The 15,885-nt window shown below is 40.4% G+C and overlaps 1 protein-coding gene across 1 annotated transcript; it reads left to right on the top strand.

The window, feature by feature from the left end:
• The first annotated feature begins 6,101 nt into the window (after nt 1-6,101).
• Nucleotides 6,102-14,563, top strand: LOC146009606 (pulmonary surfactant-associated protein D-like). Its single transcript, XM_083150054.1, has 5 exons — nt 6,102-6,134; nt 7,576-7,804; nt 9,087-9,221; nt 13,047-13,118; nt 14,053-14,563. Exons 1-5 carry the CDS (start codon nt 6,102-6,104, stop codon nt 14,427-14,429), a joined length of 846 nt encoding a protein of 281 aa, XP_083006180.1. The 3' UTR covers nt 14,430-14,563.
• The last annotated feature ends 1,322 nt before the right edge of the window (nt 14,564-15,885 follow it).

The following is a 15,885-nucleotide window of genomic DNA, read 5'->3' as shown; positions in this document are numbered from 1 at the left end:
CACAGACAACTTCTAACTGTCAACAACAATTTATTTATACAACAAAATATTATCTAAATGAAAAAAAAAAAAAAACATTTAAAGTAGCAGGTCTGTTAAGTCCTGGAGGTCAGCCACCACTAGCTGCAGGGGCTCACTCAGTCGTAGGAGGGCCCCACGGATACCCTCATCTACTTGGCTAGGGTAATCTGTGGGCATGTTAAAGGGGGTACAAAATTACTATTGATATTCATGAATACATTTAACATAGTGATACATAAATCCAATAAATTCAAGGTTACATCTATATGTATATATATATATATATATATATATCTGTGTATATATATAGATATATATATATATCATACACAGAAGGTGGATATATAGCGCTAGTAAGTCCTCAGTCCAGCATAAAAAAGCCTCTGATCACAGGGCTATATAAGCACCAAGTCCCAATAAATTAAGACTGCCGCTCCCTCCAAAGATGACTCCCTGGATCCTCAGGAGTAGGAAAGATCTGTAGCAAACAGATAAAGAGAGGGGCGCTCCATAGTGCATAAAAAAAATTTTATTCAGATGTACAGCAAACAGCAGCAGGAAAAATGGTCACAAGTTGCTCGTACCAGATAATTCAACAGTTGTGGGCTGGATACCACATGATCTAATCAATAGATGTTACCAGACCAAAGCAGGTCCAACGGAAGTCCGGGGCACCGTCAGGAGCACAGCCCACGCTGCTTTCCCCAAAGAGGATTCACAGCGTGCCGGGAACCTAGGCAGGAACAGACCGCCGGAGGACGGCCTGGAAGCAGGACATCGAGTGTCACCGTAGCCACGCCCTAACGCGTTTCGTGGAACACTTCGTCAGAGGGCGTGGCTAACGGGCGCTCGCTGACGTCTCAAGAAGGTGCATGTAGTCAATAGGCTCTCACCATTCACGATAGTCAGAGCATCTGACCTATCACACATTACACCCGCTTTCACCAATCGGGTTATGACTTAGCCCAGATTGACAGGTTAAACAGCAAATCTTATTGCACATGCCTATTTCAATGCAGCATTTTACGAGCAGCACTTTTTAGTTTAAAGTGACTCAGTATAATTTAAAAAAACACATAATTCATTACACAGATATTACAATGTTTAAAAAACAATTTTGAAGTAATAAAAATATATAAAACTTGGCACTGTATATATGTAGTAATTCATATCACATATCCTGGCCGTATTGCGTTTACTGTCATTAAAAGAAAAAAATACATAAGTAATTCATTAAAAAACAGATAATGTAAACATAGATTCAAAATACATGGGTTGGCCTGAATGAATAAATATTTCATAAAGTACAATACGGTCAAATAATTCCATATATCGAATTCATGAGAAAGAGTGTAAAAAATAATTCATACATAAAATAGCTATATATTAAGAGAAAGGTATTTAGGAAATGCATATTCATCTTAAAAAGGGAGTAATTTCATATCCCTCATTCAATCCTTCAGGCGTCAGGGTATTTAGATTCAGGATCCAGAATGATTCTCTCTTTATCAGATCCTGATCCCTATCCCCACCTCTCCTGTTGGCATATACAATTTCTATACCTTTACATTTTAAACTGCTGGGGTCGCTGTTATGAAATTTTTTAAAAGAGCCTATTGGCTACATGCACCTTCTTGAGACGTCAGCGAGCGCCCGTGACGCTACGGTGACGCTCGCTGTCCTGCTTCCAGGCCGTCCTCCGGCGGTCTGTTCCTGCCTAGGTTCCCGGCACGCTGTGAATCCTCTTTGGGGAAAGCAGCGTGGGCTGTGCTCCTGACGGTGCCCCGGACTTCCGTTGGACCTGCTTTGGCCTGGTAACATCTATTGATTAGATTATGTGGTATCCAGCCCACAACTGTTGAATTATCTGGTACGAGCAACTTGTGACCATTTTTCCTGCTGCTGTTTGCTGTACATCTGAATAAAATTGTTTTTATGCACTATGGAGTGCCCCTCTCTTTATCTATTTGCTACATATATATATATATATATATATATATATATAGATATAGATATAGATATAGATAGATATATATGACACACACACACACATACATACATATATGCATACATACCACATGAAAAGCCTGTTTTTGTCTCTCTACCCTTTACTCTGTAGGAGACCTCACAATCATAGTGCTCCCTCTGAATCCCAACCCACCCATGACTAAGCTGCTGCTGCTTTTGTCCTTGGACATGAGAAATATGTAATGAGCTCCACCAATCACAACTCATCAAAAACCTCTCAGCCTCTGTTATCTGCTGCAACGTGGCATGGGACTTAGTCAACTCTCAGGGATGCACAGTACACTTGTGCAATCACGGATGGCTTGGCTGCTGATGTTCTGCTCCATTAATCATTGTCATATTGCCAGTTATGTGAAGCTGCAGCACTAACCCACTCCCATGTGCAAAAACATTATTAAGGCAAAATCATCCAACATTTATGTTTTCAAAAATACATGCCAACCACAGGGGGAGCCTAGCTAGAGGAGGGCCCAGGGGAACTGACCACTTGTGACTCCATTATAAGACAGGCCTGTCCATACTCCATTTATGCCATACTTAATCTTTGTTTAGAAATATAAATCAACTATAAACTCGAATCACCTATATGAGCCTACAGATTGTACGCTTGCAGCAGGGGCCTGTAACCCTAAGGTTACCAAGTCATCCCTTTAATCCAGGATACAGATTAACTACACAGGTTCTGTGGCAGTTAAAATCGAGCTGAAAGCCATCCCCAGAACCTGTGTCATTAAGATGTGTCCCGGATGAAAGGGATGACTTGGTCACCCTATTTAACCCCTAAGTGTGTCTGTTGTTACCCACTTTGTTTTATTACTTTATACTATTGTAATACACAATGGATTCAGCATGTCTACAGTAGGCAAAAAAATTATTAATTATGCATTATGTATACCTACCACTTTCAGCCACCTGCACCACCTCAAAGGCCTCCTCCTCCGCCATAATGAGCTTGTGGCGGAGCTACTTAACACCAATAGGGCCCTATTGTCAGTCGTTTCTGGTGCATTCCCAACACCAGCACTTCCTGCTGGCAGAAGGGGAAGACCATCCCCCCCTTCCACATCATCTGCTCCACCTGACCCACCATCACAATGTGGCCGTGGCCGTGGGCGAGGAGCTGCTGCACGTGGCAAGGCCCCTACCAGGGCCAAACAGTCACGAAAGTGAGGTGTCCTCCGCATTAATCTCCACCCTTATGTCTTCCCAAATCTTTCATTTTGCTGTGTGTGTCAACCTAATGTGTGCAACCCAATCCCGTGCAAAGGGTACACTAATTTGTGTTTCCTTCGGTTGGAATGTTTTGGTTGGTTCCCCTGTTGCCCTCTTTCGGCTACCATTACTGTCTGCTGTTCTTGAAGTGTTGGTCATATTCTTTTGTTGTGAAGCCACCTGATGTGTTCCTAAAGATTCTGCTGTGGCTATGTATGAAATGGCAAAAATTTTATACACTTTGTTTTTGTTTGCAAAATATTTGTATGTTCCCTTTATTTTTTGGCATGTGCCAAATAACATGCTAGAAAATTCATATGATTTCCACCAATTTAATAAATGTTATTTTTACCCCAAAATGTGTGGTGTTATTGCTGAATGTAAAAGTGACATGTAAAATTATATTATTGGTACTAATTTCTGACCATTGCTTGCCGTGTAAATGTGGTTAAAATAGCAAACATGCAGTGGTGTTTTAGCTTATCTTTGTGTCTTTAAGTAATGGTCCATTTAGGCAGCAATGCTTCCTATTGAAGCAATGAAAAGAGTGTAATTAATGAGTAATGAGTAGAGGAGTGGATTGTATTGTGTTCAGCTGACAGTGTTTCAGGTGCGGGCGTACTAATTGTGCGAACCGAATGCCTAGCACATGAACAAGTGGTCTCCGCAAAGTGAAACTTGCTTATGAAGACTGCATATTTCATGCGTGTTGGTTCGTTTGCAGTCGGTGTGCTGTCCGAATGCACGCCTACCAGAGTTCGTGCACTCCCTCGTGTACGCCCATATATACGCCCAGTTTTTCCCACTTTGAAACCACGCCCTTGTGTAAGTCCGAATGACGCCCAAAAACGCCCATATTTTCCGAATCTATTCGGTGGACATTTCTGTACGGTATTAGTGAGAACGAGTACGGAGACCATGCGTGGCACATGCGCATAGCGTTGCCTACGCATGCGCAGACGGCTAAAATGCACCCCCCGAAAGAATTCGGAACGGACCGCATCGACCAGAATAAGGCCCAGAATGTGGGGGGAAAAAACAGGAAATCACATTGTCTGATTTTTTTGTATATTCTTGTGGAAAACAAATAGTTGGACAATCAAAAAGTTAAATTCAATACTTTGTAATATAACCCCGGTTGGCAATTACAGAGGTCAAACCTTTCCTGTAGTTCTTGACGAGGTTTGCACCCACTGTAGCAGGTATTTTGGCCCACTCTTCTATGCAGATCTTCTCTAAAACTGTCATGTTTTGGGGCTGTCAACGGGCAACACAGACTTTCAACTCCCTCCACAGATTTTTGATTGGTTGAGGTCTGGAGACTAGGCCACTAAGGACCTTGAAATGCTTCTTATCTAGCCACTCCTTAGTTGCCCCGGTGGTGTGTTTGGGTCATTGTCATACTGGAAGACCCAGTCATGTTTCATCTTCAATGCTCTTACTGAGGGAAGGAGGTGTTTCACCAAAATCTCACGATACATGGCCCCATTCATCCTCTCCTTGATGCCGATCAGTCATCCTGTCCCCTTTGCAGAAAAGCAGCTCCAAAGCATGAAGTTTTCACCTCCATGCTTCATAGTGGGTATGGTGTTTTTGGGATACCACTCATCATTCTCCTCCATCCAAACATGGCGAGTGGAGTTTATCCCAAAAAGTTATATTTTCCTCTCATCTTACCACATGACCTTCTCCCAATCCTACTCTGGATCATCCAGATAGTCACTGGCAAACATTAAATGGGCCTGGACATGTGCTGGCTTAAGTAGGGGGACCTTTTGGGTGCTGCAGGATTTTAATTCATGACAACATACTGTGTTACTGATGGTAACCTTTGTGACTGTGGTCTCAGATCTCTTGAGGTCATTGACCAGGTCCCCCCGTGTAGTTCTGGGCTGATTCTTCACCGTTCTCAAAATCATTGAGAGGTGAGATCTTGCATGGAGCCCCATGCACCAACACTTCATCTCTTCCCACCAAGCTGCTTGCATATTGTTGAGTAGCTCATCCCAGCCTTGTGCAGCTCTACAATTTTGTCTCCGGTGTTCTTAGACAGCCTCCTGGTCTTGGCCATGGTGGAGAGGTTACAGTCTAACTGTTTGAGAGTGTGCACAGGTGTCTTCTATACAGATAACCAGTTCAAACAGGTGCCATTAATACATGTAACAAGTGGAGGATAGAAGAGCTTTTTAAGTAACAGGTCTGTGAGAGTCAGAAATCTTGCTGCATGGTAGGTGTCCAAATATTTATTTTCCACAAGAATATACAAATAAATTGTTTAAAATTCACACAATGTGATTTCCTGGGTTTTTTTTTCACACATTCTGTCTCTCACAGTTGAAGTGCACCTATGATGGAATTTACAGACCTCTCTCATATTTTTAAGTGGGACAACTTGCTCAATCGGTGGCTGTCCAAATACTTTTTGCTCCACTGTACATATTATTCAGTTTCCACCAATAGTCACGAACATTTAAAATTAAATTTACTTCCCTGCTATACACTTACTTCCCCTCTATACACATACAATTCCAATATGTACAAACATTGTCAACGCAATCAAGTTTTTTCAAGTACATTGAAGTAGTCATTACGTCACAAACTGATCCAATTAGTTATGAAGGGCATTACTCAATTGTTTTTCAACAATTAGCACTTGAAAATTACAATATGATGTTGTGAAAAACCTCTTAATCCAACGGTCCTTGCCTTGTGCAAATCCATTACTTTAATTAAGGAGGTTTCTACAAAACGTATTAAAAAAATTTAGTTGACTAAAATACCATCAAATTACCACTTCTATCATATTCAAGTGTCCCAAAGCAGTATAAAAATGGGACAACATGACCAGCATCCAGTATTCTCAGATCCCAAAGGTATGTTCTACAAGGACATCTACAATTCTCATTATTTCCTTTATATCTGTTGTAATCTTTTTGTTATGCCTCAGGATGAAAATTTGACACTGTACAGTTTATGTCCACATTTAGAAAGTATAGATTTTTTTTTTTCATTTGTGTTTTTACTGAGTCATTGACAACAGATAACAATACAGAATATATTCTATATAACAAGGCATTCAGTACTGTATCTACTTCACTATGATCATATAAAAAGACATAAGGGTGAATTCTGCAACATTGATAAATGAAAGAATTTAGTTAATTAAATAAATGTATGTTCTGAATGCATTGAGTTAACGCATATAAAAAATGTTTTTTTGTTTTTTTTGTATAAAACTGGATTCTTGTGAATCTCATATCTATTCATCACAAGTCAACATCAGAAGTACCAACATATTTGGCACTACAATAGATCCGTTTATTAAAAAAAACTTTATACAAACTTATTTACAGTACAGACAGAAATGACATGAGCATACTGTTCCAAATAGCATACAAATATTATGATTAATGTATTATAACAATATTTTGATCCACAGAAGCACTGCCTATATGAGTCAGAGCAGTTCCGCAACACTGTTCTTTTATTTTGGTACAAGTACAAATTCAGTTTACAGTTTATTAAACTACAGTATAATATAATTTCTGCCTATCCAAACATGTTCCATGTCATTGTCTTAAAGTGCCCTAAGTACAGATGGAGCCATCCTCATCTAGCCCTTTAATATAATTAAGTGAGTACTGGGTTACTCTGCTAATCCCCTATTGTACTGTTCTATGTATTGTATTGCAGCTGAGAACAATAGGCCTTGGCTCACCATGGCTATCTAGAGACGGCTAGATGAGGCTGCCTCCATCTGTACAGTTGTGCATGTGCTCGGTAATGACGACGTAGCCCAGGGATTCTCATACTATTTGGCTCTGGGATCCCCTCAAACAAATAAAACATACAGATGAGGTTTCCTGGAGCGCAGTCTGCTTGTGGTAGGGGTGGCAGAAGCTGTCCCTGGGCAGGAAAGGAGAGGTAGAGCGGTAGACTGGAAGTCTGATGACTCTCAGATCTCTAAACCAATAATCCAAGGAGTCTTAAGTAACATACAATTCAGCTGATTTTTGAGACTACTTACATTAATGTTGGTGATTACAGTCTTTAAAATGGATTTGTGACCCCATGCGGAAATGGTTGGGACTCACTTTGAGCTTGGGACCAACAGTTTTGAGTACTGCCAGTGCAAAGTGGTGTCACTACTTTACAATATGTATTATGTGCCCCATATTTCTTCAGTGAAATTACTTATGTACATTTAACCCTTAAGATCAATTTAATAACTTTTAATTAAAAAATTACAGTATATTGTTTGAACTGAGCCTGGGCATTTCATTCTGAACAGATCTCTGCTGACTATCCATAAAGATGTTCCTTCAAGGATCTCTTGTGCTCTCCATAGTGGTATGTCTGGTGTCTTCTCTTCCTCAACCACTTAATTACTTGGGAAATCTTCCAGCAGTTCCAGCACTTCCAGCACTTCCAGCACTTCCAGAACTTCCAGCACTTCCAGCAATTCCAAACTTGAACGTGCTTCCCAATTTAGATGCAATTCAGCAGGCAGGTTTTGGAATGCTTTGGAGATCTTGGCTGCAAGGTTCGTGAAAATTTATTTTTAATCCCTTTATGATCAGAGGAAGTTTGTACATTTAATATTTGTAGAACATTGTGCTGCTTTTTCATTGATAGCTCTACATTTATGATTTATTTTGTTAATAATTATGTAACTTGCATAATATAGTATTAAACCTCCTTGTAATTTATAAGCATTACATAGACATACAGTATATTGAACCATATTTACTGCTTTTATTGTCTCCTCTCCAGAAGTAGCTCAGTCTCTCGCTGCTTCCAAGAGGGGTGTGGGTTGTTAGGTCTACACTAACTAGGTCGACAAGCATTGGGTCAACACCACTAGGTTGACAGGCAGCAAGGTCGACATGGGTCGAGGTCGACAGGACATTAGGTCGACAGTCAAAAGGTCAACATTGGGGTTTTCACAGTTTTTTTAACCGAATGTCAACACATTCGACATGGACAAAGTTTGAAGTGCACTGCATCCCCTCGCATCGCTCGCTACGCTCGGCACACTATTTTATTCTCCCACCATGCCCTAGTGGATGGTAGGACATGAAATACCGCCTGTCGCACATGTCGGCTCAGTGAAAAATCCCATGTCGACCTTTTGACTCGACCTAGCCCATGTTGACCTAATGCTTGTGTAGACATAATGACCTGTTGACCTTGCTGCCTGTCGACCCAAGGCTTGTTGACCTAGTTGGTGTAGACCTAATGACCATATCCCTCAAAGAGGGTAGTCAAGTACGCTCTGAACTCTGAGAGGTAATGTTAGCACTGACCAGTCTGCTTCTGACAGATTACAGCTCATGTTTGAAAATTTAAGGAGCTGATTAGTTGGTACTGTATCTCTCTCTCAACTGTATCTATCTCCAAGCTTTGATACAACTTCCCTAAAGTGAGATGTAGCACATGATATTCTTGTGAAAGGATTCCCTAGCGTAATTGCATGTATTAGTTATTGTGTTTGCTGTCACTAATTATGTTTTTGTTTTTTGGCACAACATCATTTTACAAATTACTGCAACTAATAATAGCAGCATCAAAAATATGTAAAATTCAAGATACATATGAAGGGTTGGTTGTATTTCGGTGCGAGTTCGGCAGCTGGGCAAGATGCCAAGCGAACTCTTACGTTTTTTAAAGGGGCAATTATTTAAAAGACATGGTTTTGTCTTGTAAATGACTGCCCCTTTAAAAAAAGACTCCAGCCCATACCTGCTAAAAAAACATAGACATAATGCACCAGTGACTTATGTTACACAATATTTAATAGGGACATATTCATTTTTCTCTTAAAGCTCTACTGTCAATGTTTGGAATAAATTATCTACCTATACCTGATGTAAAGGATTTCCTACCAATACCTAAAGGAGATTTAGGTGTACAAGGTGTTATTGGGGAAAAGTCAAGATTACCAAACGTTGGACTTCCAGGTACAGTAGATCAGTTATATGGAATGACATAATGGATATGACTTATTGTTACCAGCATTACATTATATGTACTTACAGGATGAATTTCTCCAGACAACTAAAAAAAAATTTTCACTATCTATAGGCTAAACCAAAATAAAGTATGTGTATAACAATTAATTTAATCATTTAAATGGACATCATTTTACTATTAAGTCCTGGTTTAAGACTTATCTATGTATTAAACCAACCCCATTTCTATTTAAATATGGTACCCTACATACATATCCCTTGTACTTTAATATACGAGGATTCCTAACTAGCTGACCCCCGGCATTGCCCAGGAAAACCTGGGGGGGGGGGGGGGGGGTTAACTTCCAAAATTGCTGTAAAATTTAATCCTATGCTGTGGCAAAGGCCGAAGATTGTAATTTGTTAAAACATCCACCATAATGTTACTCATCTAGAGTACTGTGTTCAGTTCTGGAGGCCATATATTCAGAAGTATATAAATACATTAGAGACTGTACAAAGAAGGGCAACTAAAATGGTGCATGGCCTACATCACAAAATGTACCAGGAAAGACTAAAATATCTTAATATGTGTTGTTTAGAGCAGAGAAGGGGAAGGGGGGACATGATAGAAACTTCTAAATATATCGAGGGCTTTAACAAGGTATAGGTGGGAGACATTCTTCACAGGAAGAGGGGAAGAGGAGCAGCAGAACATGAGGACATGCACTGAAATTAGAGGGAGGAAGATTCAGGGGAAATCTGAGGAAAAATTACTTCACAGAAAGTAGTGGATAAGTGGAATAGCTTCCCATCAGATGTGGTAGAGACAAATACAGTTGAACAATTTAAACATGCTTGGGATAGGCATATTGATATCCTTACAAAATATGGATCAAATATGTTTTAAATTAACAAGTTTAAAAAAGGGACAGACTAGATGGGCCAAGTGGATCTTATCTGCCATCAAAATCTAATGTGTTTGCATGGATACTCATTGACAGCAATGAAATCAGGTGTGGCGCTTCTGACTTGATAGCTTGTGTGTGTTGATGAATTCCACATCCACTCCTGAGATTTAGCACCTATGATGCATTTTTTTTGTGTGTTCTGTGTGTTTGTGTGTGTTGTACTGTTTTTGTGTGTGTTGTAGTGTATGTGGGTGTCTGTTGTACTGTGTGTGGTGTGTTATGTTTGTGTGTATTTATGTGTTGTGTGTATCTGTCCAATGTGTAAGCATGTGAGTTGTGTTTCGTATATATGTGTGTGTGTGTGTGTGTGTGTGTGTGTGTATGTGTATGTGTGTTTCTGTATCTGTGCAATGTTTAAGTGTTTGTGTTCTGTGTGTTTGGGCCTTAATCTGATCGGATTGGTGAAACATGCGTACGGTCCGTCACACCGTGTGTTTTCCGTACGCTCACGGTGAGCGTAAGTCCGCCCACAGAACAGCCGCACACGGACGGTCACAAACACCGACAATGGGGAGAGGCATTCACTTGAGCGTACGCCACCGTGCACGGACGATCTCCCTCTTAGCCACCGATACCTGCGTAATCAGAGCGTATGCCACAGTGCACGGACGGATCTTGTCCGTTTTCCCACCGACACCTTCCATATATCTGAGCGTACGCCACAGTGCTCGGACAGAAGTTCATAGCAGATATGAAAGTGCATAATGTATGTTGTTGGGAAAAAAAAATACAGATTGTTTGCAAAATAGTGGCCATGGCCTTAGGACATTGCTCCACCATTGCAAGTAGAAATTGAGTCCAAAAACATCATTGTTGCTCTTAGACGTGGTTTATGTGTCTTTTTCATAATAAAAAACTGGTATGTTTGTGTTACAGTGAAAAAGTTGACACATGTCGACACCTGTGAATTGAGTGTCCTGCTTTTTAAAGTATAAAAAAACACTTTCTGTAGTAAATAACTACCTGGACATACATAACCAGGTATTAGAATGAATATTACCTAAAATTAAACCAACCTTTACATGTAGAGAAGTGTAGAAAGATAAGCTTCCAATGTGTTTCAGTGCTGTGTGTGGCTTGCAGGTAGTGAAATAATGGTTTGGACTTAATAGCCTGCAGCATTGCTTATTACATTCAGGTGTAAGTGTCTGAGTAGTAATCAGCATTAATTAGCAGACCCAGGCATCCGCTCTCATGCAGTAGCTCTAGGGGTGGTCATGAGCACTCTTTGAGGTGCGCCTGTTTTTGTGCCCGGCGCGTTCGCCGATCGAGGCGGTTGTGGCACCGTGCATTTTGTGTGCACACGCCCATGTTTACACCCAGTTTTCCTCATTATTCCGGCCGCTCCCATAAAAACTCCCACATGCCACCCACCATGACCGTGCTCTTGCGGACAGGTTTTTTCGCACTGATAGACCCGTCCATGAGTGGTGTGTGGTCGTCGCACATGCGCATAGCGAAAGATACGCATGTGCAGATGAAAAAAAACCCTGATCCGACCGTGTATGGTCCCACCGCACCAACCAGAATAACCCCCTTTCTGTGTATTGTACTGTTTTTGGGTGTGTGTTGTAGTGTATGTGGGTGTATGTTGTACTGCATGCGGTGTGTTATATATATATATATGTGTGTCTGTGTGTTGTTTGTATCTGTCCAATGTGTAAGTGTGTGAGCTTTGCTACGTATAAAGTAGCGTGTGTGTAGTGTGCTGTGTGTGTGTGTGTATGTATGTGGTGTACTGTGTGTGTGTGTACAATGTGTATATGTGTGATGTGTGGTATACAATATGTATATCCCAAAATATTCATACTAGTTTAAAGCCTCCACAATAATGTTAGATTGTGTTTGAATTCATAGTCAATAACAGCAATGAAATCAGGTGGGTTGTTCCTTCGTCATAGCGGTTCTCAAACTGTGGGTCCTGACCCCAAAGTGGGTCCTGACCAGCTCAGCATGGGGTCGCGACTCCATGTTACTGACCATTACACTGATGACTTTTGTAATCTCAGTCAGAGATTCAAGGACTCTGAGAAATCTGTTGAATTATCAGTTATTTAGACTCCTCCCATCATACTGTGCCTCCACAATGCTGCCATGTACAGTATGTGATGTCTGCTGACTACACATGTGATGTGATGACATTCTGAAGTAACTTGCTGGGGTCCTGTCATTATTTACATTGTCTGATGGGGTCCCAGAGAAAAAATAATTTGAGTACCCTGGTGATACTGTAGGTCATTAATCAAGGCAAATTGAAGTTTGGTGTTTGTATAAATTTCTAAGTGCAATTTCAAAAATATGGCTTTGAAGTGCACACCACTGGGTCCAGAGGTACCTTGTTGCCGAATTTGGCAGCTTTGAGTGGCACGGTGTCTCTGCAATGCGAAAGACACACACTCTTCAACTTATTATATATAGATACACAGGGGGAAATTTACTAAAGGAAATTTGTAAAAAAATAGGTGTATTTGTATCCAGAAATACACTTATTTTTGATACTTACTATCCCGAAAATACCGCAATTTGTATTCGTATTGATAGCACATCAATACTAATACGAATTGCCATATTTTCGGGATAGTAAATGTCAAAAATAAGTGTATTTATGGATACAAATACACCTATTTTTTTACAAATTTCCTTTAGTAAATTTCCCCCACAATGTCTTGATTAAATTATAAATCTCAGATTTGAAAATGCACCAGTGTCTAAAATTATTAACATTCATACTGTATAGTATTTTGTAGGATATTCTGAATTATTTATGTATTGGACTTCCCGATTAGTGTATGGAAATGCAAGCTAAACTACTAATACTTACAACAAGGGATCCTAATATTATATATTTGGATTTTCTTTTTAGGTGTGTCTGCTGTTTTAGCTCCATCTGCAGAACGGCTTGATCTAAACAGACGAATTAGCAGGCTGGAAGCAGGCAAGTACAATAGTTGTGCAAACTTTGTTAATGTGTATGAGGTTAAGCACTTTTGAAAAGTAGCTATGTCTCTAATTGGTTTCAATGTACCTCATGTACAGTACCTAATGCATAATTAGTTCCCCAACTGAAAGCGGGAAAAAGGGATGTAGACAATACTAAAATGCAATGCATAAGAAGTATTCGGACAGTATATAAAGCTGGGTAGCCACTGAAGCAATAAGGAGCAGTAGACGCTCTGAGGTAGGACTTTGAAGTTAAGTTATTAGCAAGCACAGCTGTGGCTTGGTTTGCCCCCTCTAATTGCCCCTTAGCCATGGAAATGTTAAGAGCAGTCCCAGCATGCCAGGGAATACCCCCCCCCAACTGCCACCCTCCAGATCCCCAGTAGTAAGGTGGGCGATCAGGCATGTGGGGAACAGAGCAGTAGGTATACATGTTAGCAAGGATGGCAATAGAAATCTTGGGGCCATAAACACTGATATTTCTGGGGCCACTCACCCCCTGCTTACCGAGCTCCACTCTGCTGGTCACCTCAGATATGGCACCAGCTGGTGAGCCATTCGGAGTTCACAGCCCAGCAGCCAATCAGTGAGGTTGCAGGTATGCAAGCTCTGATTGGAAAGATGGCCTTGGGCAGGCATCGGTTGTGGGGTGAGTAAGAGCTGGGCTGCCTGCCTGGCAAGGAGTGGGGGCAGAATCACATCAGCAAATTTTGAAGTGAATAACTTTACATGACCTTCAACGTTTTTGCTGGTTACATTTTTTTTTAAAGGATATTGGTAGCTAAACTAGCAAAGGTCACAAACTGTGAATGTCTAAATAAGAACCAATTGGTACGGTACAGCTTTTCTTCTATGAATATTAAGATATGTAGCATGTCCTCAACAAGAATACAAACATTACTTAATTAAGTGTTACGTTTGTCTTTTAGTACTGAAACTGGAAGGACGAATTCAAGAGGCTGGAGAAAAGATAATGGCCACCAATGGAAAGCAAGTGGATTTTGAAACATCTGCATCCACTTGTAAAACTGCTGGTGGAGATATTGCAACTCCCATGAATGAAGCAGAGAACAATGCCATCCTGGAATTTGTGAAAAAACATAACAGTTATGCATATCTGGGAATCAAAGAGGGGACAGCGCCTAACACCTTTAGTTACTTAAATGGTACTCCTGTAGTTTACACTCACTGGAACAAAAATGAACCAAGTGGCAAAGCACAGGAAAGTTGTGTTGAAATGTACACAGATGGTACATGGAATGACAAGGCTTGTAATCAGAAACGTCTCACCATCTGTGAGTTATAAATCTCCAGAAACATAGTTTTGGTCTAGAAGCTTAGTTCTACCATAGCGATGATAGCGATAATTGTAGTAAGCAAATTAAGGAGAGATTATTGTGTCACTTTCTTCGGCTGGGCAGTTATTTACAATCATTTTCAATAATACAGAACACAGAATGATTTTACTGTATATATCATTGGTGTTTATTTTATGCACTGAATAAAAAAAAAAGTATGTGGTTTATAAATAAATCTTCTTGCATATGCTGTCTAATTGGTTTACAAATCATTTTTATCTCATTTAAATGTGAAAGAAATAATGTGAAATAATAAACCAGAGGTGGGCAGCAGGCAATTAGTGCTCTGGCCCTTTTACTGAACAGATGGTCGTGGCTCCCAGATTGATGATCAATGTAAGCTGTGTAAGATTTAAAGTTCCACAAAAAGGGAGGTCCTGATTGGTGCAGGGATTGCGTTCCACCCACAAAAGGAAGTTACTGTGAGCACTTGTTCCAGCTCCCCTGACCGTGTGCTATTGTCTGCTAGTTCCTGACCTTGGATATTCCCAGTGACCTATCCACGCTGATTCCTTGGTACTTGCTATACTGAGTACTGTATCTGGAGAATCTCTTCAATATTTATCTCTTCAATATGTAATATTAATTTAGAACCTTCTCCACATATTTTAAAGTACATACAAGGTGGATTCATACTACTTTCTCACATACATAAATGTGTAATCTTACTGTGGATGACACTGAGTAATTTTAACTTTGATATGGGTAGTTAAATTGGAATCTAGTTCATTATATACTGTTCATTAAACTCCTAATAGACTACTATTAATTTTACATATGAAAGCACAATGACGACTCAAAATTATGTAGTACTAAGCATTAGCTCAATAATCGGGATATGGTCATTAGGTTTACAGTAACTAGGTTGACAAGCATTGGGTCAACACCACTAGGTCAACATGCAGCAAGGTCGACATGACATTAGGTGGACAGTCAAAAGTTCGACATAGGGTTCTTCACTGTTTTTTGAGCCGATATACTGTAAAATAGTGAAAAACCCCATGTCGACGTTTTGACTGTCGACCTAGCCCATGTCAGCCTAACACTAGTGTCGACCTAATGTCATGTCGACCTAGACCCATGTTGACCTAGACCCATGTCGACCCAATGCTTGTCAACCTAGTTATGGTCAACTAAACGATCCCAACCCAAATTAATCATCTCCCTCCTTATGAGCCTGTCTTTCCTCATAAGCCTAAAGGTGCCCATACATTACATTACTCATATAAAATTTCAATCTAATTTATAAATGTATTTTTACACAGTATGTGTTTTAAAAACATTTGATGTATATTCTTTTTTAGACTTTACATTAAACAGCCCACACCAGGGCAGTAACTAGGGGGGGGGGGGGGGCTGGGGGGGGTCAGGCGCATCGGGCGCTGCATGTGGGGGGCACTGTCG

Source organism: Crinia signifera, chromosome 6 (assembly GCF_055691185.1).
Source record: "Crinia signifera chromosome 6, ASM5569118v1, whole genome shotgun sequence".
Taxonomy (NCBI): domain Eukaryota; kingdom Metazoa; phylum Chordata; class Amphibia; order Anura; family Myobatrachidae; genus Crinia; species Crinia signifera.
The sequence above is the reverse complement of the archived record's forward strand: the minus strand, read 5'-3'. Positions and strand labels throughout refer to the sequence as shown.